Genomic DNA, 20,481 nt, shown 5'->3' with positions numbered 1-20,481 from the left:
TCCACCATGATTTAAAAAGGATTTCAGGCTGTAGGACTTTATTCAGAGGAAACAAGAGATTTGAAACTATGAGACTAGGATTGCTTCCAGCTTAATGCAGGGTATAAAATTTCTGCTTGCCAGGAAGAAATATTTGATTATTTCTATTCTGTAAAACAAGTGAGGAGCGTTAAATGCCAAATCTAAAGCTATATACTCCTTGAGAATGGCTAAGTATGGAAACTTGAACACAAGAGCAAAAGCCTTTCACCTGCAGGTTTTTACCTGCATGCTAAGCATAGAAACTTGAGCACAAGGGCAAATGTTTGAGGGTTTCTAAGTCCCTCAAAGAGATCCTAGGATTGGATTCAGTATCCAAAGTGAACCCTCTGAACTAATTGTAAAATTATGCACATGCATGTATATGTGCATCTTATCTGCAGGTAAATTTAGTAGCTATCATCATCTAGATCATGTAACTTATTATCCAAATTATGGTACTTTCTAGAATGAAAGAAGCATTCTCAATTATTATACCCAGCAACAGGTTTAAACTGAGGCTTTCATGGGCAAACTGGGAAGTATAATCACCTCATTAATGACCCCAAAAGGTAATATACTACTACACCAGAGCACTTAGGTTTTCATTATTTCAACCCAAGCACCCTTCGTAAATTTTCATTTAAGGCCCCTGATCTTTGTACAATCAGTGTATTCTCCCAGCATTCCACTTGTAGTGGTCACAAGTCTCACTGCATTTGGCACTGGCTGTTACCTTGAGATTTGTAGCTCCCACTGGACTTGGATTCAGGGTTATGACACTGTCCTGCCTGTCCTCATACTTTCTACTTTTTGTGCTTTGCAAGTATTTCTTTTCCTCACTCCTAAGTGGACAATTATTTCCAAAGGTGTATGCTGTGCCTTCTGCTCTATAATTTCCAGCAAGAAACACATCTAATTGCATGACATTAAGGGTAACATATCAATGATTGGTTCTCAGCCTTTGACTCCCATATCATGGTCCCAAACTTTAGACCCAAGAACCTTCATCCACTCACGCGGTAAATCTACTCCTCCATCACTAGTCTCAGGAAAGAGCACAAAGAAGAATAAAGCTGATAAGCTCACTCAAACCTAACCCTCAATACTCCATAGCATTAAGACTTTTATGTTATGTTTATGTTTTGAAAATACTGTAATAAACTTTATGTGTTTGTCATTTCAGTGTTTGTAAGATATAAAAGAAGCTTATATTTTAACAATGGAAATATTAGTCCTGTGCTTAGAATTAGGATTTTAATTTTAAAACTACAAAATAATTATTTATAAAGCGAGATTAAAATAACTAATAGAACTTATTATTCAGTAATTTTTATTTATAATATTTGTAAGAGTTGCTAAATCCTTAGAAAGATTTTGCTAATTATGTTTGCAAATTTGCCCTGTTGGGCCTTTAGAAAGTTTAAGATAATTAAATATATAGCTATTAAAATTATAAGTATAGTTTAAAGTATTTCAAATAATTTCATTACTGAATATCAATTAAAACTCCAGAGACTATAAACCGTTATTTCTGTGCACAAAAGCCCAATTCAGCAATTAAAATAAATTCAAATGGTAATCAAGCCTTCCTTTTTCAAAACACAAATTTTTATGTGTCTATTTCTCTAAGTTAGAGTTTAGGGAGAGTTTATTCAACAACCTGGTCAGCAGTTAGATATATGTTTGACACATCTTTGAGGCAAACCCTTTGAGTACAAGAAATCATTCACATTTCCCTCTGCATAAGGCTCATTATAATTCAGTAATATGGAATCACATGCATCTACAGGTTTATCTCATTACTTCCTGACATCAGAAAGCAGCCTGATAGACTGAAAGAAATACTGGATTGGCCGGGCACAGTGGCTCACACCTGTAAGCCCAGCACTTTGGGAGGCCAAGGCGGGAGGATCATGAGGTCAGGATTTCAAGACCAGCCTGGCCAATATGGTGAAACCCCATCTCTACTAAAAATACAAAAATTAGCCAGGTGTGGTGGCACACGCCTGTAGTCCCAGTTACGTGGGAGGCTGAGGCAGAAGAATTGCTTGAACCCGGGAGGCAGAGGTTGCAGCAAGTCAAGACTGTGCCATTGCACTCCAGCCTAGGTGACAAAGCAAGACTCTATCTCAATAAAAAGAAATACTGAATTAATTTTCAGCAATTATAGGAAATTTTAGGTCTTCTCTCTGTTCACCAGCTTTGTGGCTTTGGGCTAATTATATCCACTCAGCTGAGCCTTTTTACTTTTTTAAAAGAAAATAATGAAATCTGATGAGATTTGTGTAATGACAAATTAATTTTTCCAATAAACGTGTTAAAAGTATAAGCCTTGTGATAGGCTATAACCAAAGGGTAATCAAACAGAGATTCAGCTGTCATAGATGGAGACTTAAATAATCATAATACAAAGAAGTAATACATTCTGTATTAATAACTAATATTTTTGAGCACCTACTATGTGCTATGTATGATTCTAAGCACTTTATATATATATATATATATATATATATATATATATATATATAATTTTATGTAATATTCCACAGATCCTATATAGTAAAAAAGTAGGTATAGGAAGACCTACAAGTGAGATGACTAAAGCAGAGACAGGTTAAGTAGGTTGCCTGGATTAGTAACGTATGCAATAGTCAGGAAGATAGATTCAAACTCGAACCAATCAGAATCTACAGCTCGCCCTCTTAACCCTCACATTCTTCCTCTTGACGGTAAAGTCTAAACTCAGAATGGCATTAAAGGCCCAGGCAAATAGGCCCAAAACACCTTTCTAACCCTACTGTCTGTGAGCTACCCAGACGGCTCTTATTTCAGTAAGACTGATCCTTGAATATCCCACAAATACATTCTGCAAATTCTGTATCACTGTCTCCATTTGGAAGTCTTGCTTTCTGCCATCAATTTGAGCACTCTAGTAGGTAGCAATCTCTACTATCTCTGATAAATAATCACACCCAACGTCTAGCCCACTTACTTGTTTCTTGTCGCATGCCATCCTCATGTGAACGGCTAAGGTTTTGTGTTGTTCCGTCAGAATTTTTCATTCAGATCGTAAGTAAACTTAGAGAAGAAACAGTCATGTAAACTGCTATGTTTTCCCCATAGCATGGCCCATCACTCTGAATTGCAATTATCTATGTATGTGTCTGGCTACCTCAATAACTAACCATCACTTTTTCATTTTTATATTTGTAATGCCTGTCACAGTATTTGCTACATAAACAGAGTTAATGAATGAATATTTGGTGAAGACAATAAATGAATGAATGAATGAATAAATAAAACACCGGAGTCAATTAATCATGCATACTGGATACACAATAATTACCAGTTACAAGTCTCCTGATTTAACCCAAAAAAAGAAAATAAATCACTGTAAAATATGCTTAAATATGGATATAGCTGGAGGTCATAATCAAATTAATGCAGAAACAGAAAACCAAATACCACATGTTCTCACTTAGTAGTAGCTAAACATTAGGTACACATGTGCACAAAGATGGGAACAATAGACACTAGGGACCCCAAAAGGGTAGAAGGGAGAAAGGGCTAAAAAACTACCCGTTGGGTGCTATGCTCACTACTTGGGTGATGGGGTCAATCCTACCCCAAACCTTAGCATCACGCAATACACCCACCCATGTAATAAAACTGCACATGTACCCCCTAAATTTAAAATAAAAGTTGAATTAAAGAAAATAAAATATGCTTGAATAAATGCCTCTAAAATTATAATGACATAAACACTTAAAACACAAAGGTATATTATCCACTTCATTATGACCATTGTTAGGGTCCTTCGTACCAAGCTTAGATTTACTTACTCAATATTAGACCTGTATATCAAATTATCAAATCCTACTTCAGGAAGTCCTACTTGGGTATTTTCCAGAATATCCACCTGAAAGCAACGTATTTTTACAATATGAGACAAATCTGAAGGACTGCTCACTTGGCATCACTGTTAAAAGTGAAGTTTAATAGCCTATAAGAAAAACCCCTCCTCCGCTTGTCTCAAAGCATACTATATACATCACCTACAGAACTCTAGTTACCTCACACCAAGACAGGTATGCCAAAGATTCCACAGCCACAATAGTATGTGTAAGGTATGTTCTAATAATTACCTTCTCCTTGGCATCCCTCAGCCACTATGACAAACTCTGGGTTTTTACTGACATAAGATTAGGCACAGGAGTATAGAATAATTATATCACTATAATTAATTATAACAATTCAGAGACTCTTTTCTACGTTCTAGAGTACACAGTCAGGATGTGCAGGCTTGTTACACAGGTAAACGTGCGCCATGGTGGTTTGCTGCACACATCAACCCAACACCTAGGTATTAAGCCCAGCATGCATTAATTATTTTTACCAAATGTTATGGGCTGAATTGTGTCCCACAAAAAATTCATATGTTGAAGTCTTAATACCCAGTACAATCCTCAGTACTTCAGAACAGGGTCTTTAAGGAGGTAATTAAGTTAAAGTAGGTCATTAGGCTGAGACCAACTATAATATGGCTGGTGTCCTTGTAAGAAAAGGAAAAAATGACACAGAAAGGTATAGAGGGAAAAACCATATGGCAGTATAGGAAAAAGTCATTTAATATTCCTTAAGTCATTGAATATTCAAAACAGTCCAATATGTTAATATTATCCCCATATCATAGATGGAGAAACTGAAGTGTTGGGGATGTTAAATGAGATCGCAGATCATCTGACCAGCACGCACCAGGATGCAGGACCAGAAGGGAATCTCCTGAGTCCAAATCCCATCCACTTTTGACTTTCAGCAGGTAAGGGACTGGAAGACTTTTGTCCCCACTCTGCCCTAAACTAGTTGTGAGACCTTCAAAAAGTTATAAATGTTTTGCTATCTTCATTTATTCATCTGCAAAATGAGGGAATGAAACGGAATATTCTTAGGGTCTATATAAGGGCCTGCTAGTTTTAAGAATTTTGCTCAAATCATTGATTTTAAAGTCCTGAATTAATTATTTCTGTAAATTCACTTAGAATTGAAAGGAAATTCAGTATTTGGAGAATCACAGTTTTGCCCACAGAATTCAAAGATTTGTTGGAAAAATATACATACTTGCAAATGCTTTTGAAATATTGTGATCTTAACTCATTTTATTTTACTTTATTTATTTATTTATTTATTTAATTTTTTGAGACTGAGTTTTGCTCTTGTCACCCAGGCTGGAGTGCAATGGCACAATCTTGGCTGGCCACAACAGCCACCTCCCAGGTTCAAGCGATTCTCCTGCCTCAGCATCCTGAGTAGCTGGAACTACAGGTGCACACCATCATGCCCGGCTAATTTTTGTATTTTCAATGGAGAATGGGTTTGACCATGTTGGCCAGGATGGTCTCGATCTCCTGACCTTGTGATCCACCCACCTCAGCAGCCTCCCAAAGTGCTGGGATTACAGGCATGAGCCACCAAGCCTGGCCAATCTTAACTCATTTTTAAAAGTCATTTATATAGGGCTTGCAGCCCAGTTAACTTTCTCTCGTTAAAATATTTTCCATTCTGAGCTTTTAAAGACAGCACACAACTTCACAAACAAAATACAGGATTAAAATTTACAGAGAGAAAACTGAAATCCCAGTTTTAAAATCTTCAGGGAGTAATTAAATAAATCTTGAGTGGGGAAAAAAAAATAGTTGCAGATCTTAGTTTTTAGGTCTGAAAAAATGTAGGAAACGGCTTCCTGCTTGCCTAGCAGGAAAGTTTGCCTTTAAGTAAGAGATTATCTGTGAAATACCTTTGAACTCTTTGCAGGGAAGTTGCTGCATACATTCAGTGGCAAGGCAATTATACAGGCTCACAGTATTAGGCTGGTTTTTTTTTTCCCCAATACTTCCTCAGTTTTGAATTATTATATGGCTTAATTGATTTGTTGTTGGTTTTTTGTTTTTTTTTTTTCCCATACCTGTAGTAGTTCGGGTGCATTTTTTTGACAGGAGTGGGGAAGTATTATAGAAAATAATTTTTATCATAATGGAGTATGGCAGGTTATATGACTGTGAGGATCAGAATTGTGAATCATCTCTTGTGTGTTTTCAAGTAAATAAAGGCGGTCTGTCCAAGGCGGAGAAAAAAAAAAAAAAAAAAAGACTACTGACTACAAACTCCGTCCAATCATATAAAGACAAATCAGCCTTCAGGCAAATCAAATGTCTTCATTCAAAGTCTACCTGGATTTGGCACTCTGCCCATCGTTTCAAAACCTCTTAACAATGTACTTCACAAACAGTTAAAAACATGCATACTGAAAAGCACGCTTTTGAAACATTATTTTTAAAAACAAGGAACTCTTTAACCCAGGAGAGACAATCATGTGGGAAAAGGAAGGTTCGTTTCTGAGTTAGCAACAAGTAAATACAGCACTAGTGGGTGGGACTGAGGTGTGCCCTGGTGCATAAATAGAGGCTCAGCTGTGCTGGCACACTCAGAAGCTTGGACCGAATCCTAGCCGCCGGCTCACACAAGGCAGGTGGGTGAGGAAATCCAGGTAAGGCTCCTGAGAGCAGCTTTAGAAGGGCACCTGCTGGAGTGACTTTCGGCCTCTGATTACTGTATAAAGTTGTAGGCAATCAAGCAACAGAGAAGTGCAAGTTTCCAAGGGCAATAAAGTAGGATTTGGAGAGGGAATCATGGAATTTCTACCCAAGGCTCACTGGGGCCTTTCTTTGGCTAGAGCTGGCACAGTGTGACATTCCCAAGTTCATTCAAAGGAATGCTTTCTCCCTTCGGAAACAAAATTTCCAAGAGTCGGTGAATCCTAGGATTTTTCAAGCCTGGGACAGGGTCCAGGGATTTTCGTCTCTGTCATCATCTAAAGCTCTGCTTCTTTCCCACGGGCTAAAGCAAAGCCCGGTAGGCTTCTCCATTGTGACACCTCAGCTCGGATTGCCTGCTTGGAATATATTACTGCAAATCAAAAAACAGTTTTCTTTTCTCTCTTTGGTGCAGATATCCTTGTTGCATCTGCAATTTTTAAATTCATGGGATAGGCTATTAGAGGAGAGGAGAAATCTGGTTGCTTTCCTGAAGCATTTACAAACAAGGACACTGAAATTTCTTGCACATTCATTCTTTACAAAAGGCAAGAAGACAGAGGCAGGATGATGAGTGGAAAGTGCTGGCGTCACATTGTGTGTGTGTGTGTGTGTGTGTGTGTGTGTGTGTGTACCTGTGTGTGTCTGTGTGTCTCCAAATTATCATTATCTTTCATGGTTGGAATTGTTTTGAGGTGGTTTATGCAGGAAGTTTGCAGAGCAGAATCTATTCATATTATAAAAACTCAGTAGAGTGAATCTCAGAAAGTCACCCCAGAGCTGGATGTTTGTATAGCAGGAGTTACATTAGCCTTCCTTGAGTCATCCTGCCATAAAACACAAGCAATATATCAATAGTTCCAACCTGTAATCTCTGGAGGTATTACAAGGGGTCCTAGTAGCTAATTGTACAACAAGAACTGTAAATGGACTAAGTAAATGAAAATGCTGTACCATCAATTTACTATATTTTAGAACATTCATAGATACTGTTATGCATAAAAGTAAAAATCAAATGTTTATAGATTCAAAAAGTATAATTATCCTCATATAAAAGTTCTTGATTTTTTAACATTAAAAATAAGTTTTTATACAAAGAGGGCTGAGAATTATTGGCTTACAGTGTACATTTGAGTTGTTTTTGCAAAACTCTAGAAGACAAAAGTTGTATTGGCATTTCCACATCTTTATGGGTATAGAAAATGAACAAAGTATAACCCTGATTTTTGCTCACATCTTTCTAAGACATTTTGTATTTACATTCTATGAATTTGTTAACAATTGGTCAGTTAAATACAAAGCGTCATTTTGATCTAGTAACTTTGTAACACCTTTTTAAAAAAAATCAGCTCATGCTTAGCAAAGGTTTGCACTAAAGATACTAGATTATGAAAAACTTCTCTCTTAAAAATACTAATACCTTTGCAGAGTTTGAGTTCATTCAAAACCTACAGCAATACTAGAGTTAGGTGCTGTGGTTTCACATTTCCTTTTTAGCCCTTGCAGTATTTGCCTTTACAAGAATCCCGAGTCTCCGGCCTTCCTTGTTACAGCCACTTGGACAATCTTAGTGACTTGCTAGAGCAACTCACTTTACTCCTTCCCTCCCTCCCTCCCTCCCTCCTCACTCACAAAACTTATCTTGCCATTTACTTTCCTGTTAAAAGGCTTTAGCTTTTCCTGGGAATCAACTGTGGAATAGCATAAAGAGAAGTAATTTAACTAAGATTTTGGCTGGTCGTGGTGGCTTATGCCTGTAATCCCAGTACTTTGGGAGGCTGGGGCAGGCAGATCACTTGAGGTCAGGAGTTCAAGACCAGCCTGGCCAACGTGGTGAAACACTCTCTGCTAAAAAATTAGATGGGCATGGTGGTACATGCCTGAAGTCCCAGCCACTTGAAAGGCTGAGACATGAGAATCACCTGAACCTGGGAGGAAGAGGCTGTGTTGAGCTGTGATTGTGTCACTGCACTCCAGCCTGGGTGACAGAGCAAGACTGTTTAAAGAAAAAAAAAAGAGAGAGAGAGAGAGAGAGAGATCCCTGGGGCTTATTTATCTGTTACAAATTGCACCAAATACTTTTGTGCACTAACTTGTATGCCTACCATCACCTACCTATACAGGCCCATACAGAGGGTCAAAGAGTTGTTTCAGTGGAAAGAACGTGTCATTGGTGTGTCTTAGTTAACCCAGAGCTAATACAGAGTTTGAGTAAATGTTACATTAGGGAGAGAGCTGCATAGGTAGCCTTCAGATAAGTGACAGAGTTGGCATGTTATAAATGAAGTTAAGAACTGTTTTATTCATATCTTCTTCTTCGATGGCAATGTCCCCATTTAACTGAATTTTAGAGAAGTGTGTATGTTTAGGATAATTGTTTCAGGGAGGGAAGACAGGAGCTAGCACTGCAAAATAACAAGATCCAGAAGGCTTTGTTCTGAAGCCATCTCACAAATCTTTCTGTCTCTGAACTTCAGATTCTTCATCCATACAAGGAAGTGCTGGGGAGGTGAGAAAAGAGGGGGTAACCCCTAACCTGCCTTCTAGTACTTTACTTTTTAAGTATAAAATTAAAATGTGAGGCTGGGCATGGTGTCTTATGCCTGTAATTCCAGCACTTTGGGAAGCTGAGACAGGCAGATGGCTTGAGCCTAGAAGTTTGCGACCAGCCTGGGAAACATGGCAATACTCCATCTCTACTAACACACACACACACACACACAACCAAGTATGGTGGCATGTGCCTGTAGTCCCAGCTATTTGAGAGGCTGAGGAGGGAGGACCACTTGAACCCAGGAGGTGCAGGTTGCCATGAGCCAAGATTGTGCCACTGCACTCCAGCCTGGGCAGCAGAGTGAGACCTTGTCTCCAAAAAAAAAAAGTATATATACATACATATATATATATATATATTTCTATATAAATGTCTATCTATATAGATAACTCTATAGAAATCTTTATCTTTTTATCTGTATCTATGTGGATCAGTAGACAGATATCCATACTGTATGCAGACAGTTACAACTTACAATGGTTTGACTTAATTTTTTTTTACTTTATTATGGTGCAAAAGCAATACACATTCAGTAGAAACTGTACATCAAGTATCCATACAAAACCATTCTGGTTTTTACTTCCAATACAATATTCATAAAAATTACTTGAGACATTCAACACTTTACTATAAAATGGGCTTTGTGTTGGATGGCTTTTCTCAACTGTAGGCTGATGCAAGTGTTCTGAGCATATGTAAGGCAGGTTTAGCCGTGGTCTTCAGGAGGTTAGGGGTATTACAGCAGTTCCCCCCATTATCTGTGGGGTAATGGTCCATGACTCCTGGTGGATGCCTAAAGCTGCAGATTAGCACCAAACACTACATTTGCTGTTTTTTCCTATATGTACATATCTCTGATAAAGTTGAAATTATAAATTAAGCACAGTAACAGATTCTCAAGAGCTAATAAAAGAACAATTACAACAGTATCTTGTAATGAAAGTTAGGTGAATTTGGTCTCTCTTTCAGAATATATTATTGCACTGTGCTCATCTATTTTGGACTGCAGCTGACCGTGGAGAGCTGAAACCACAGAAAGTAAGACCCTGGGAAAGGAGAAGCTACTCTGAATGCATTTTGACTTGCAATATTTTTAGCTTACAGGGTTTCTTGCAACATTACTCAGTTGTAAGTCAAAGACCATCTGTATTCTTAGGAAAATCCCATTGAACAGAGCTGTTTACTCCCATCTCACATGTCCAGTCTCAGCAGAGCCTCAGTTTCTGGCATATTCCACCACTGTGGGGCAACCTGCAGACCCTGAAGACCGCTGGTTCATTTTCGCCTTACTGATTTGGGTTGGTTTTCCATACTAGAGTTGCCATGGAGAAAATTTCAGTGTCAGCATTCTTGCTCCTTGTGGCCCTCTCCTACACTCTGGCCAAAGATACCACAGTCAAACCTGGAGCTAAAAAGGACACGAAGGACTCTCAACCCAAACTGCCCCAGACCCTCTCCAGAGGTAGGAGTCAGCTTCTTGTTGGTTTTCAACTGCTACTTAATTGGAAAAGATTTCCTCTCTCAGTGCTTAAACCTGGTGCTAACCTGGTACCAGGTTATTTTTGGTTGCATTGCTTCTAGATTTATCATTGTTTATAAGTATTTCTGCTTTCTCTAAGGGTTTTTCTTCTTTTTTTAGTATCAGGTGTATATTTATCCTAGTCTTTACCATTGCTTTTCAACAGCTCTGGATCTGAATTTACAAAAGCTTCACATATACTGACTCATTTCGTTCTAGGTTGGGGTGATCAACTCATCTGGACTCAGACATATGAAGAAGCTTTATACAAATCCAAGACAAGGTAAAGATCAGGGTTACTTAGAGCTCTCTCAAAGCTCTCAAGAGCACCACCTAGTGACATCGAGCTATATGTGAAATCTTACTCATTAAAATTTGTCTAATCTCTTTGTCTTTTAAAGCAACAAACCCTTGATGATTATTCATCATTTGGATGAATGCCCACACAGTCAAGGTAATTTATTCTTCTAAATATGATTTACTTTATAGGCTTTTAGTCTTGCGGCCAGGGTTCAGATCACTCATGTTTGTATCCTTAGAACCACAGTTGCATAAAAAAGATCATTTTATATAGTAAAAACACATTAAAAAGCAACTTCAAATATCTCCACACTTTGCGATAACCATTAGTGCATATTTTGAAAAACTAGCTTTAGGATTCATCTTCAACTCCTTGATTTCTCTTACAGTCCACATTCAATACACCGGCTTCAAAATATATCCTAAAACGAGCGCCAGCTTCATGGACATGAAACCTGTACCATCACACAGGGACCAGAGCTTAGAAGGTTCCCACACTTGGTTTCAACTCTGCTATCGTTGTCTTAAAATTCTTAGTAATTCTTAAACAAGGGGCTCTACACTTTCATTTTACGATATACGACAAATACTGGCCCCTCTTGGTTCTATTTTTCTACATCCTCTCACCTATTCCATACTGCATAGCAAGAAAATTAGTGGATGACACAGATGCCCTGAGTAATGCTTGTAAGGAACTTGCCATCTTTCTTACAACAGGCATTGTGTGTCAGTATTTGGACTCCCAGATCTGCCAGAGCATATCTGATTAAGCGGGGAGCTCGTACACTTCTTCTCACAGGAAACACAGTCATCTTTGCAACTATACTAGACTTTTTCTTGGTCTCTGGAAGAGTGAGGACTTCAGCTGGCAGCAGTGGTGAAAGGAATTACTGAACTACTGACAAATGGACTTCCTGTCATTCCTTGGCCATTCACACACACAGGAGATGAGGCAGTTAATGCTGAATGACATAGCAAGCCTCTAGAGGGTATTTTAGGTGCTCCCTTCTCACTTTTATTGTAAGCATACTGTTTTCACAGAGACTTGCTGAAGGATTAAAAGGATTCTCTCTTTCGGATAAAAAGAAAAGTTGCATTTTGGACAGGGCCCAAATCCAGTCACTTCCTATTGCCTCCATGCTGCTGCCCTGGTCTAAGCCAAGAGCCGATCGTGTCTAGACTCCCTAACAGTCACCTGCCTGGCCACCCTACAGCCAGTCCACATAGAAGCCAGAGTGAGGCTGGTAAACATAAGTCAGATCTCATCACTCAGGTGGCTTCTTATCACAGAATTAAATCCAAATTCCTGACCACACGCTATGAGGCTGATGGAATCTGGCCAATGGCTATCTCTGCCTTCCTACCACTCTCCTCCTGCTTTCTTCACTCTCTCTAGCCTGGCCTTCATGCTGTTCCTCCCCCATCTGAACTCATTTCCTCCTCACAGCTTTTGCTGTTGCAGCTTCCCCTGCCCACAGTGACCTACCCCAGAATGGATCACTCCCTCACTCCAATGTTACCTCCCCGGGAAGATCTGCCCTGACCACTCAGTTTTTAAACCCCTTGCTTTGCTTTATTTTTCTTCAAAGTACATATCGCTATCTGAAATTATCTATTAATTTCTTTGTTTATGGTTTATCTCCCATGCAAGCGTTGGGGCTCTATTAAAAAAAAAAATTATTTTTCTTTCCACTGCACTATCCCTAGGACATAACACAGGGCTTAACACATGGCAGCCATTCAATAAATATGAGATGGAAAAAAAATACATTGATGAATGAAGGATGAATGAGTGAATAGAAAGCAGAGCTAGTCAGTGCCATGGATATTACTTCACTCATCATTTGCTGAAAGGCCAAAGTAGAATATTGTATTTAAAACACATTCAATCAATAAATAAAATGCAATTTAACTTAAAATAGAGCAAGGCTTTTAACCAAGGCTAAGTTGGATGTTTAATGATTTTTCTTTATCTTACAGCTTTAAAGAAAGTGTTTGCCGAGAATAAAGAAATCCAGAAGTTGGCAGAGCAGTTTGTCCTCCTCAATCTGGTTGTAAGTTTCCTTTACATCATTACTAACATTTCTCTATGGCTCATTACTTGAAATGAATGATTCATTTTTCCTGTACATCTTAGTCACACCACATTAACTGGGATTGCTTCCAAATATCCCATCTCATAGATTAGAGAGAGAAGAAAGATATTTCATTTTATTAATAATCCATTTGGCATGTCTGTTGAGTAATTAATCATCTTAGTTTGTCTGAAAAATTCTCTCCTATAGTGAGAATGTTTTCTGTTGCTATAGTAACTGGAGGATTTTTGCTACTTGCTGTGCCCATCCTTCTGCAGTCCTGGCTTCCCTACACCCATTCTTAATCCTGCTCACCTCTCTCTTCGGAAGAGATAGCTCTCTGGCCTTCCCACCCTAATCATGCCTCTTGTGCCTTAGCTTCATGCATTCCCACCTTACTTCACCATCACCACCCCTCATGATGCTCAAGCTTTCTGTCTTTGCAAATTCTTCTTGCTATATACTAACACTTCATTTTTCTTCTAAAAGTAAACAAATGAAAAGTCACTCTACCTATTCCTATGTCCTTTTGAGCCCTCCAGCCCTTCCTCTTCACAGGCTGGCTTCCTTAAAGAGTGCTCCATACCAGTAGCTCTTCTTTGCCTCTCTTCCATGGCTCCTCTTCCTCTTCCTACTTCTTAATGTGACATGACTCTCTACTTGACCCTTTCCTCTTTCCACATTTTATATTCAGTGGATAACTTCATCTACAACTGCCTTTAATCAATTTCAACACACTAATAATTCCTGCATCTTTCCCAAACATGAAACAACTTATCTATCCAACCATATTTCAGATATCTCATAATCAGCTTAAACTCAGTATGTTCCACGCTGCATTAATCATCTTGGTTTGGGCTTTTCCAATAGCTTTTCTTTCTCTATTTCCTATTTTATTGAAATTGGCACTGTGCTAGATTAGACTCTCCTACTCACCCACAGCATTCAAGAAGCCCCGTGCTTCTAAATCCCAAGCGTTCCTGCTATTCGTCACTTATCTATAAACTCAGGACCAGTATTTTAGTAAGCCTCATTCACTTTCCCTAGCTTACTGTAATATGACTAAATGGCTCCAAGTCTGAAAGATAAACCTGCCTAATCCCACGTGGCTGTCAGAGTAATTGCTTTACAGACCACATCGGGGACACAGTTCCTCCTGTAATATCCCTCCAGTGGTTCTTACCTATTTCGGAACAAAGGAAAACACTATGGCATGGTGTGCAAAGTCGTTCCTGAGCTTGCTCCTGAAACAGCTCTAGCATCTTCTCACCACTGCCCTCAAGCGTCCCCCAAACGTAGTCCTTCCTCAGCACTTGGCCATAGGAGAAAATGCTCAGCCTGTCCTCTTCATACTCTTCCCCATCCATGGAGTGGCTTTCTTTCCACATAACTGACTCCTGCTCATTTTTAAAGATTCCTCCTTATCCGCTTCAGAAACTCCTAATCCAGGGTGCAATCTGCATTCTGGACTAAAGGTCTTCCTCAGAGCACCCACCGAACCTGCATATCCTACACCGTAATATCTCCCCGACTGAATCGTCAATATTCATTTTTCTACCTCTCTCAATAGAGTGTGCACTTATTAAAGATAAGCACTGTGCATTGCTAAATACAGTTCTAAAAAAAAATTGATGAATGGATAAATGAATAGTCAAGAAAATCTTGTATTTGTCTAATTTCTCTAGAAATTACATCTGCATGTTTTCTTCCTTAATATCCTCTTACTTCATCCAAGATGTTTTTCCCAAACACAGTAACTCCTTCCAAATTCTCCCTTAAATTTTTTGCTCTTTATCACATCCATTCAGCACTTTATCTCGTGTTTTGCTCTATCTTATTTATTATTTCACACTTACAACTTGTCTCCTCATCTATACAATAAACTCTTTGTGGAAGAGAGGTGCCTTTTAATATCTTAGGGTGCCTGGTCAGAACTAGACAGATTCTTGTATTAACAAGTTTGAAAATAACTGAAAAGTAAACTAAAAGATGCTTTTCTTTTTATCTTAGTATGAAACAACTGACAAACACCTTTCTCCTGATGGCCAGTATGTCCCCAGGATTATGTTTGTTGGTAAGTGGAAGTGATAACGAAGCCACTCTGAAACTCAGTGCCGCCACCTTCCTTCTCTCCTCCCCACTGTCCTTTGCCACTTCACCATGGCCAAGGTCATCACTAAGCTCTAGCAAGGCGTATGACATTCCTTTAAGTTTCACATGTACTTTTTTCATTTTTCTTTTTTTTTTTTTTTTTTTTTGAGATGGATTCTCGCTCTGTCACTAGGCCGGAGTGCAGCAGGCACGGTCTCAGCTCACTGCAACCGCCACCTCCCAGGTTGAAGCTATTCTCCTGCCTCAGCCTCCCGAACAGTTGAGACTACAGGTGCGCGCCAACACACCCAGCTAATTTTTTTTATTTTTAGTAGAGATGGGGTTTCACCAAGTTGGCCAGGATGGTCTCAATCTCCTGACCTTGTGATCCGCCTGCCTCGGCCTCCCAAGGTGCTGAGATTACAGGCATGAGCCACCGGCCCCAGCCAGTTCCACAACATATTTTCTTTAGAAAATGTGAGCTTCTACCTATTTCCACAGAACACTTTCTTTTCTCACATGCTGATTGTAACTTTTCATCTTCTGCTACAGTACATCTGAGAACAGAGCACTCTATTCGCTATTTAAACATATTGATAAATTTCCTGACTACAAGAGGACGGCAAATACTTATTTTTTAATCTAACAAGCTCCCGATTTATGTGTTAGATTTTTCTACCTGATATTTTTGATCGTTATTTTTAAGAAAGTTAGGAAAAGGCAGGGTGGGGTGACTTATGCCTGTAATCCTAGCACTTTGAGAGGCCAAGGAGGGTCACTTGAGGTCAGGAGTTCAAAACCAGCCAGGCCAACATGGTAAAACCCTGTCTCTACTAAAAACACACAAAAAAAATTAGCCAGACATGGTGGCAGGCCCCTGTAATCCCAGCTACCTGGGAGGCTGAGGCCCGAGAATTGCTTGAACCTGGGAGGTAGAGGTTGCAAGATGGTGCCACTGCACTTCAGCCTGGGCGACAGAGCCAGACTCTGTCTCAAAAAAAAAAAAAAAAAAAAAACAGGAATTTTTTTTTAATTTAAAAAATAATTTAAATATTTAAAAAAATTTAAAAATATAAAAAATATTTTAAAAATAATTATTTGTTTTTAAAATAAGCAAGGTAGGAAAGAGAAATGAAAGGAGCCACATGCTCCTTCCTGCCACTGGTACTTTTCCCACTACCTTCTCTGTCCCCCAATTTCACATCATTAACTCGCCAATCATCATCATTCATTGACCTGGTGAAATCCCTGCCATGTGCTCTTGTGGTACTATATTTCTCTTTTTAGTCGTCCTTTCCTCAGGAATAATTTTGCATTTTGGGGGTGGTTATGTAGTAAATATTCCCACATTGAACTATAAGCCCCTATGGCAGATACTGTAGCTATTTCTGCTCACCATGATATTTCCAGCACGACCCTGTGGTAGGCTCTCCATCAATATGTGCTGAATTACTAAATGAAATGTACTGAGTTTAGCTTTGTTCAAAGTCATACTAATTTAAGGACAACCCATAATGAAATTCATAACTTAGAAGAGTTCACTCTAATCATGCATGATTCACCAGTATAATTAATTAAAGTTACAATGAATGTATAAAACACGGAAAAGAAAAACGAGATAGAAGAAAAGGAAGGCTGAACAAAAGCACTAATTTTATAGGTTTAGTTTTGATAGAATTCAGAACATTTGGAATCCTAACTTTGAAAGGGAATTTATAGGCTGTCTGGTCATACCTTGTAAAAGAATTCTTTTTACAGCATCTCCGTGGAAGAGCATTTTAACATTCAATTCCTTCCGTCCTAAGAAGCGGCTCCAAGACAGCTTGCTTTTCCAGCTCCGTAGCAGTCACCGTGGCTAAGTGTTAGAATCACCTGGGGGATTTTATAAATCAAGTTGCCCAGGCCACACCTCAAACCAATTAAATCACAATCTCGGTGGGTGGGGGGGGCGCGGGGATGCAGGCATCCACAGTATTTACAGCTCTGCAGATGATTCCAATGAGCAGCCAGGGTTGCGAGCTGCTAGTTGGGTATTTAAAAGGCCCTTCTTAGGTTAATTTCTTACAAAGATTAGACCGTGTCTTTGTATCCCGCACACCAAACAGAAGTATAGTTGGTCTTAAATCTGCTGAATAAATGTACATCTGCTTCTTGTAATTTGTTTCTGGCCTTAGTCCAACATTCTGAAATGACAGATTGCCCACTCCAATACCAGCGACAGACTTTGCAAACATCCAGATGGTTCTCACGTGTCCTTCGTGTCTCGTTTTCAGGACACGTGTCCTAGGTTCTTTCTATTACTTCTCTCAAGGCAAGGTTTCCAGACCTCTCTGTATGCTCATGCTTCCCTCTTGGATGCACCTTAATTTTAAAATACCCATTTTTCCCATTAATTAGATCACTTCAAGTTAAATATAAAACATGACAAGATGGATTTAAATTTAGAGGAATATAAGTATACCTAAGAGAAAATCAATCTCTATTTTTAAAAATGAGGCTAATTAACAATAAAGTAATATATAGTGACAGTACGATATGTTTATTTGAATTTTGCTGTTGTTAAGGATTTGCGTTTGACTATTAAAAAAAAAAAAAAAAAAAAAAAAAAACTCTTGTTTTGAAACCTAGCATTAGATGTGGGTTTCTAATGATCTAGAAACATGTAAACTACAATACAATCATTTCAAGAATTTAAAATAATTTTACAGTGGAGAATGCTAATGTTTTCACGAAAAAAACTAAACAGCATGTCACCCCTAAGTGTATATTACTCTGTTTTCAGGTTGCTGTAGATAGGACGGAAGGGTTCATAACCTTTACCGCAAATAGCACTGCACAGCTGTTGATGCTTCCGGCCCTGCATTTGCTGCTAACTGACAGGGGCTGGGCAGCAGATAGAGGTTATTTGAAAACAAAGCATTTCATTCTCTTTTGCTTCATTTATCTTTGCAGACCCATCTCTGACAGTTAGAGCTGATATCACTGGAAGATACTCAAATCGTCTCTATGCTTACGAACCTTCAGATGTATCTCTGTGTAAGTGTTACCTTCAACGGGGATGTTGGCCAAGGGTTGAACACCTTTATTGCTACAGTGATAGCAATAAAGTGAGAGAGAGCCAGGCTTAGGGGCGCCCCAGACTGTTTGACTCTAACTAGCCTTGCATCCTCAGGCAAATCACACACTCTTTCCATCTCAGGTTTGTTTATTTGTTTTTATTCTCAATTGAAGATGAATTATTTAGATTAAGTATCTTTCTCTAGGAGGATTCTATGACATTACCTAATTTTCCGGTTTTCTCTTCAGTATACTAGCACACACTCCTTCTATCACAGAACGGAGTGTAATAATTGTGATCATCTGCATGTTTTAATTTTTTAAACAACAAAAGTGAAAGCATGTAGTCCAGCTTAAAATTAAATTCAGGTTCACTTTAGAGATCAGTAGGAAAGATGATCCAAATGGTTGCCAAGAAAATCACCTTCCCTGTGGTTGCCAGGAACGAAAAAAAGAGAGTGACTGACTTAAGGCTGATGAGTACCTCAGTGCAAGACTGTACCTAGCTGGGACATCTGATGAGTCCTCTGGGAAGAAAATTGGGTTTTATCCTAGGAACCAACTCTCTTCAATGAGTAGTGGCTGCCTAGAACTGCACTGTCCAATATGGTAACCATTCGCCACATGTTGCTATTTAAGTTGGAAATTCATTTCTCCAGTCGCACTAGCCACATCACAAGTGTCAGTGCTCAGACACGGAACAATTCCATCATCACAGATATTTCTATTGGCCAGTGTTGACTCAGAATGTCACTTTGGGAAGAAAAGTGAGGCCGTGTCTAGGAAACAGGAGAGATCGTCATGGTCCATTAGCAAGGTTTCCAATGTGTGCTGGACGAAGGGAAGCACATTTCAAGTAGTGTCAGTCATTCTTGAGATAACACTATATATTTTAATAAGACTAAGCTCTTCAAAGGCAGATTTCCTACACAGGTAATATCATGATGCCTTGTAGAACAGGCACTTAATATTTGTAGGAAGACTGTATAAGAGGCTGTTCAGTGCCTATCACGTGGACGTCTTATTTGTAGTAGATCACATACCTCATTTTGATGAACTGCTGTTAAAGAAACAGTGACCTAGAGTGTGGACTCTGGAACAGTAGCTCCATTACTTGGTAGCTGTGTGACTTTGAGCGAGCTACTCAGCCTCCCTCTACCTATTTCATTATGCATATATAAAGTTCTAATAGTGTTTTATGAGGATTAAAGAATTCATGTGCATAAAGCATTTGGTTTGCTATTATTTATATTTCCCCTACTTCTAAAAGAATTTACAGTAGCTGCACATATCTACTAATAGACATTTATTTTAAATATGATTTAAAATTTACTTCTACATGAGCCAAAATTATTTTCTGCTGATAGAGCTTATAAAAGGATTCTTTTGGAAGTGAGGGTTAGAGATGAAGTATCTGGAAGGAGTGAAAACACTAGAAAACTAGATGGTCACAAAAGCCGTTTCATACAATGTTTTCAAAATCACAGTAAGATCAGCAAATATTCACCTTATGATTAAAAAGCACCCTATTAGGCTGGGCACGGTGGCTCACGCCTGTATTCCCAGCACTTTGGGAGGCCGAGGTGGGTAGATCGACCAGCCTGGGCAACATAGGAAAACTTTGTCTCTACCAAAAATACAAAAAATAGCTGGGCATGGTGAAGCATACCTCTTATCCCGGCTACTTGGGAGGCTAAGGCTGAAGAAACCACTTGAACCCAGGAGGCAGAGGTTGCATTGAGCAGAGACTGTGCCAGTGCATGCCAGCCTGAGTGACAGAGTGAGACCTGTCTCAAAAAAGAAATCACCCCATTAAATCATGAATAAGGTATCCAAGTTTGGGGTTTATTATATCTATTGATATAATATGAGTTATGACGGTGTCTTGACGCTCCTATTTTTATCCCCTATTAGTGCTTGACAACATGAAGAAAGCTCTCAAGTTGCTGAAGACTGAACTGTAAAGAAAAAGAAGCTACAAGCCCTTCTGTCTATGTCAGGCCTTGAGACTTGAAACCAGAAGAGGTGTGAGAAGACTGGCCAGCGCAGAAGCACTAGTGAGCACACTGATTTGGTGACAGTTTAATGCTACAACAGCTATTTTTTTAAAAAACAAATTTTAAAAATTCGGTTTCAAGTGTACATGTATGAAGACGATATTGTGTTCTACCACAGTGAGCCACGATTTTCTAAAAAAATAAATCCTTTCGGGGGTGTTCTGTTTTTTCCAACTTGGTCTTTCACAGAAAACTGATGTGATTCATTCACCAAACA

The 20,481-nt window shown here is 38.9% G+C and overlaps 1 protein-coding gene across 4 annotated transcripts; it reads left to right on the top strand.

The window, feature by feature from the left end:
• Positions 1–6,466: 6,466 nt before the first annotated feature.
• Positions 6,467–20,438, top strand: AGR2 (anterior gradient 2, protein disulphide isomerase family member). Of its 4 annotated transcripts, none has more exons than XM_039472610.2 (9): positions 6,468–6,547; positions 10,135–10,203; positions 10,482–10,627; positions 10,904–10,967; positions 11,086–11,138; positions 12,965–13,038; positions 15,070–15,133; positions 18,103–18,186; positions 20,122–20,438. In XM_039472610.2, exons 3-9 carry the CDS (start codon positions 10,489–10,491, stop codon positions 20,169–20,171), a joined length of 528 nt encoding a protein of 175 aa, XP_039328544.1. In that variant the 5' UTR covers positions 6,468–6,547; positions 10,135–10,203; positions 10,482–10,488; the 3' UTR covers positions 20,172–20,438. The 4 variants fall into 4 exon arrangements, with proteins under 4 accessions (XP_003938722.1, XP_039328544.1, XP_010347639.1 ...); XM_039472609.2 differs by having other exon boundaries at positions 6,494–6,565; XM_003938673.4 differs by lacking the exon at positions 10,135–10,203 and having other exon boundaries at positions 6,467–6,547.
• Positions 20,439–20,481: the final 43 nt, after the last annotated feature.

This window comes from Saimiri boliviensis, chromosome 10, assembly GCF_048565385.1.
Source record: "Saimiri boliviensis isolate mSaiBol1 chromosome 10, mSaiBol1.pri, whole genome shotgun sequence".
In the NCBI taxonomy this organism is placed as follows: domain Eukaryota; kingdom Metazoa; phylum Chordata; class Mammalia; order Primates; family Cebidae; genus Saimiri; species Saimiri boliviensis.
The sequence above is the reverse complement of the archived record's forward strand: the minus strand, read 5'-3'. Positions and strand labels throughout refer to the sequence as shown.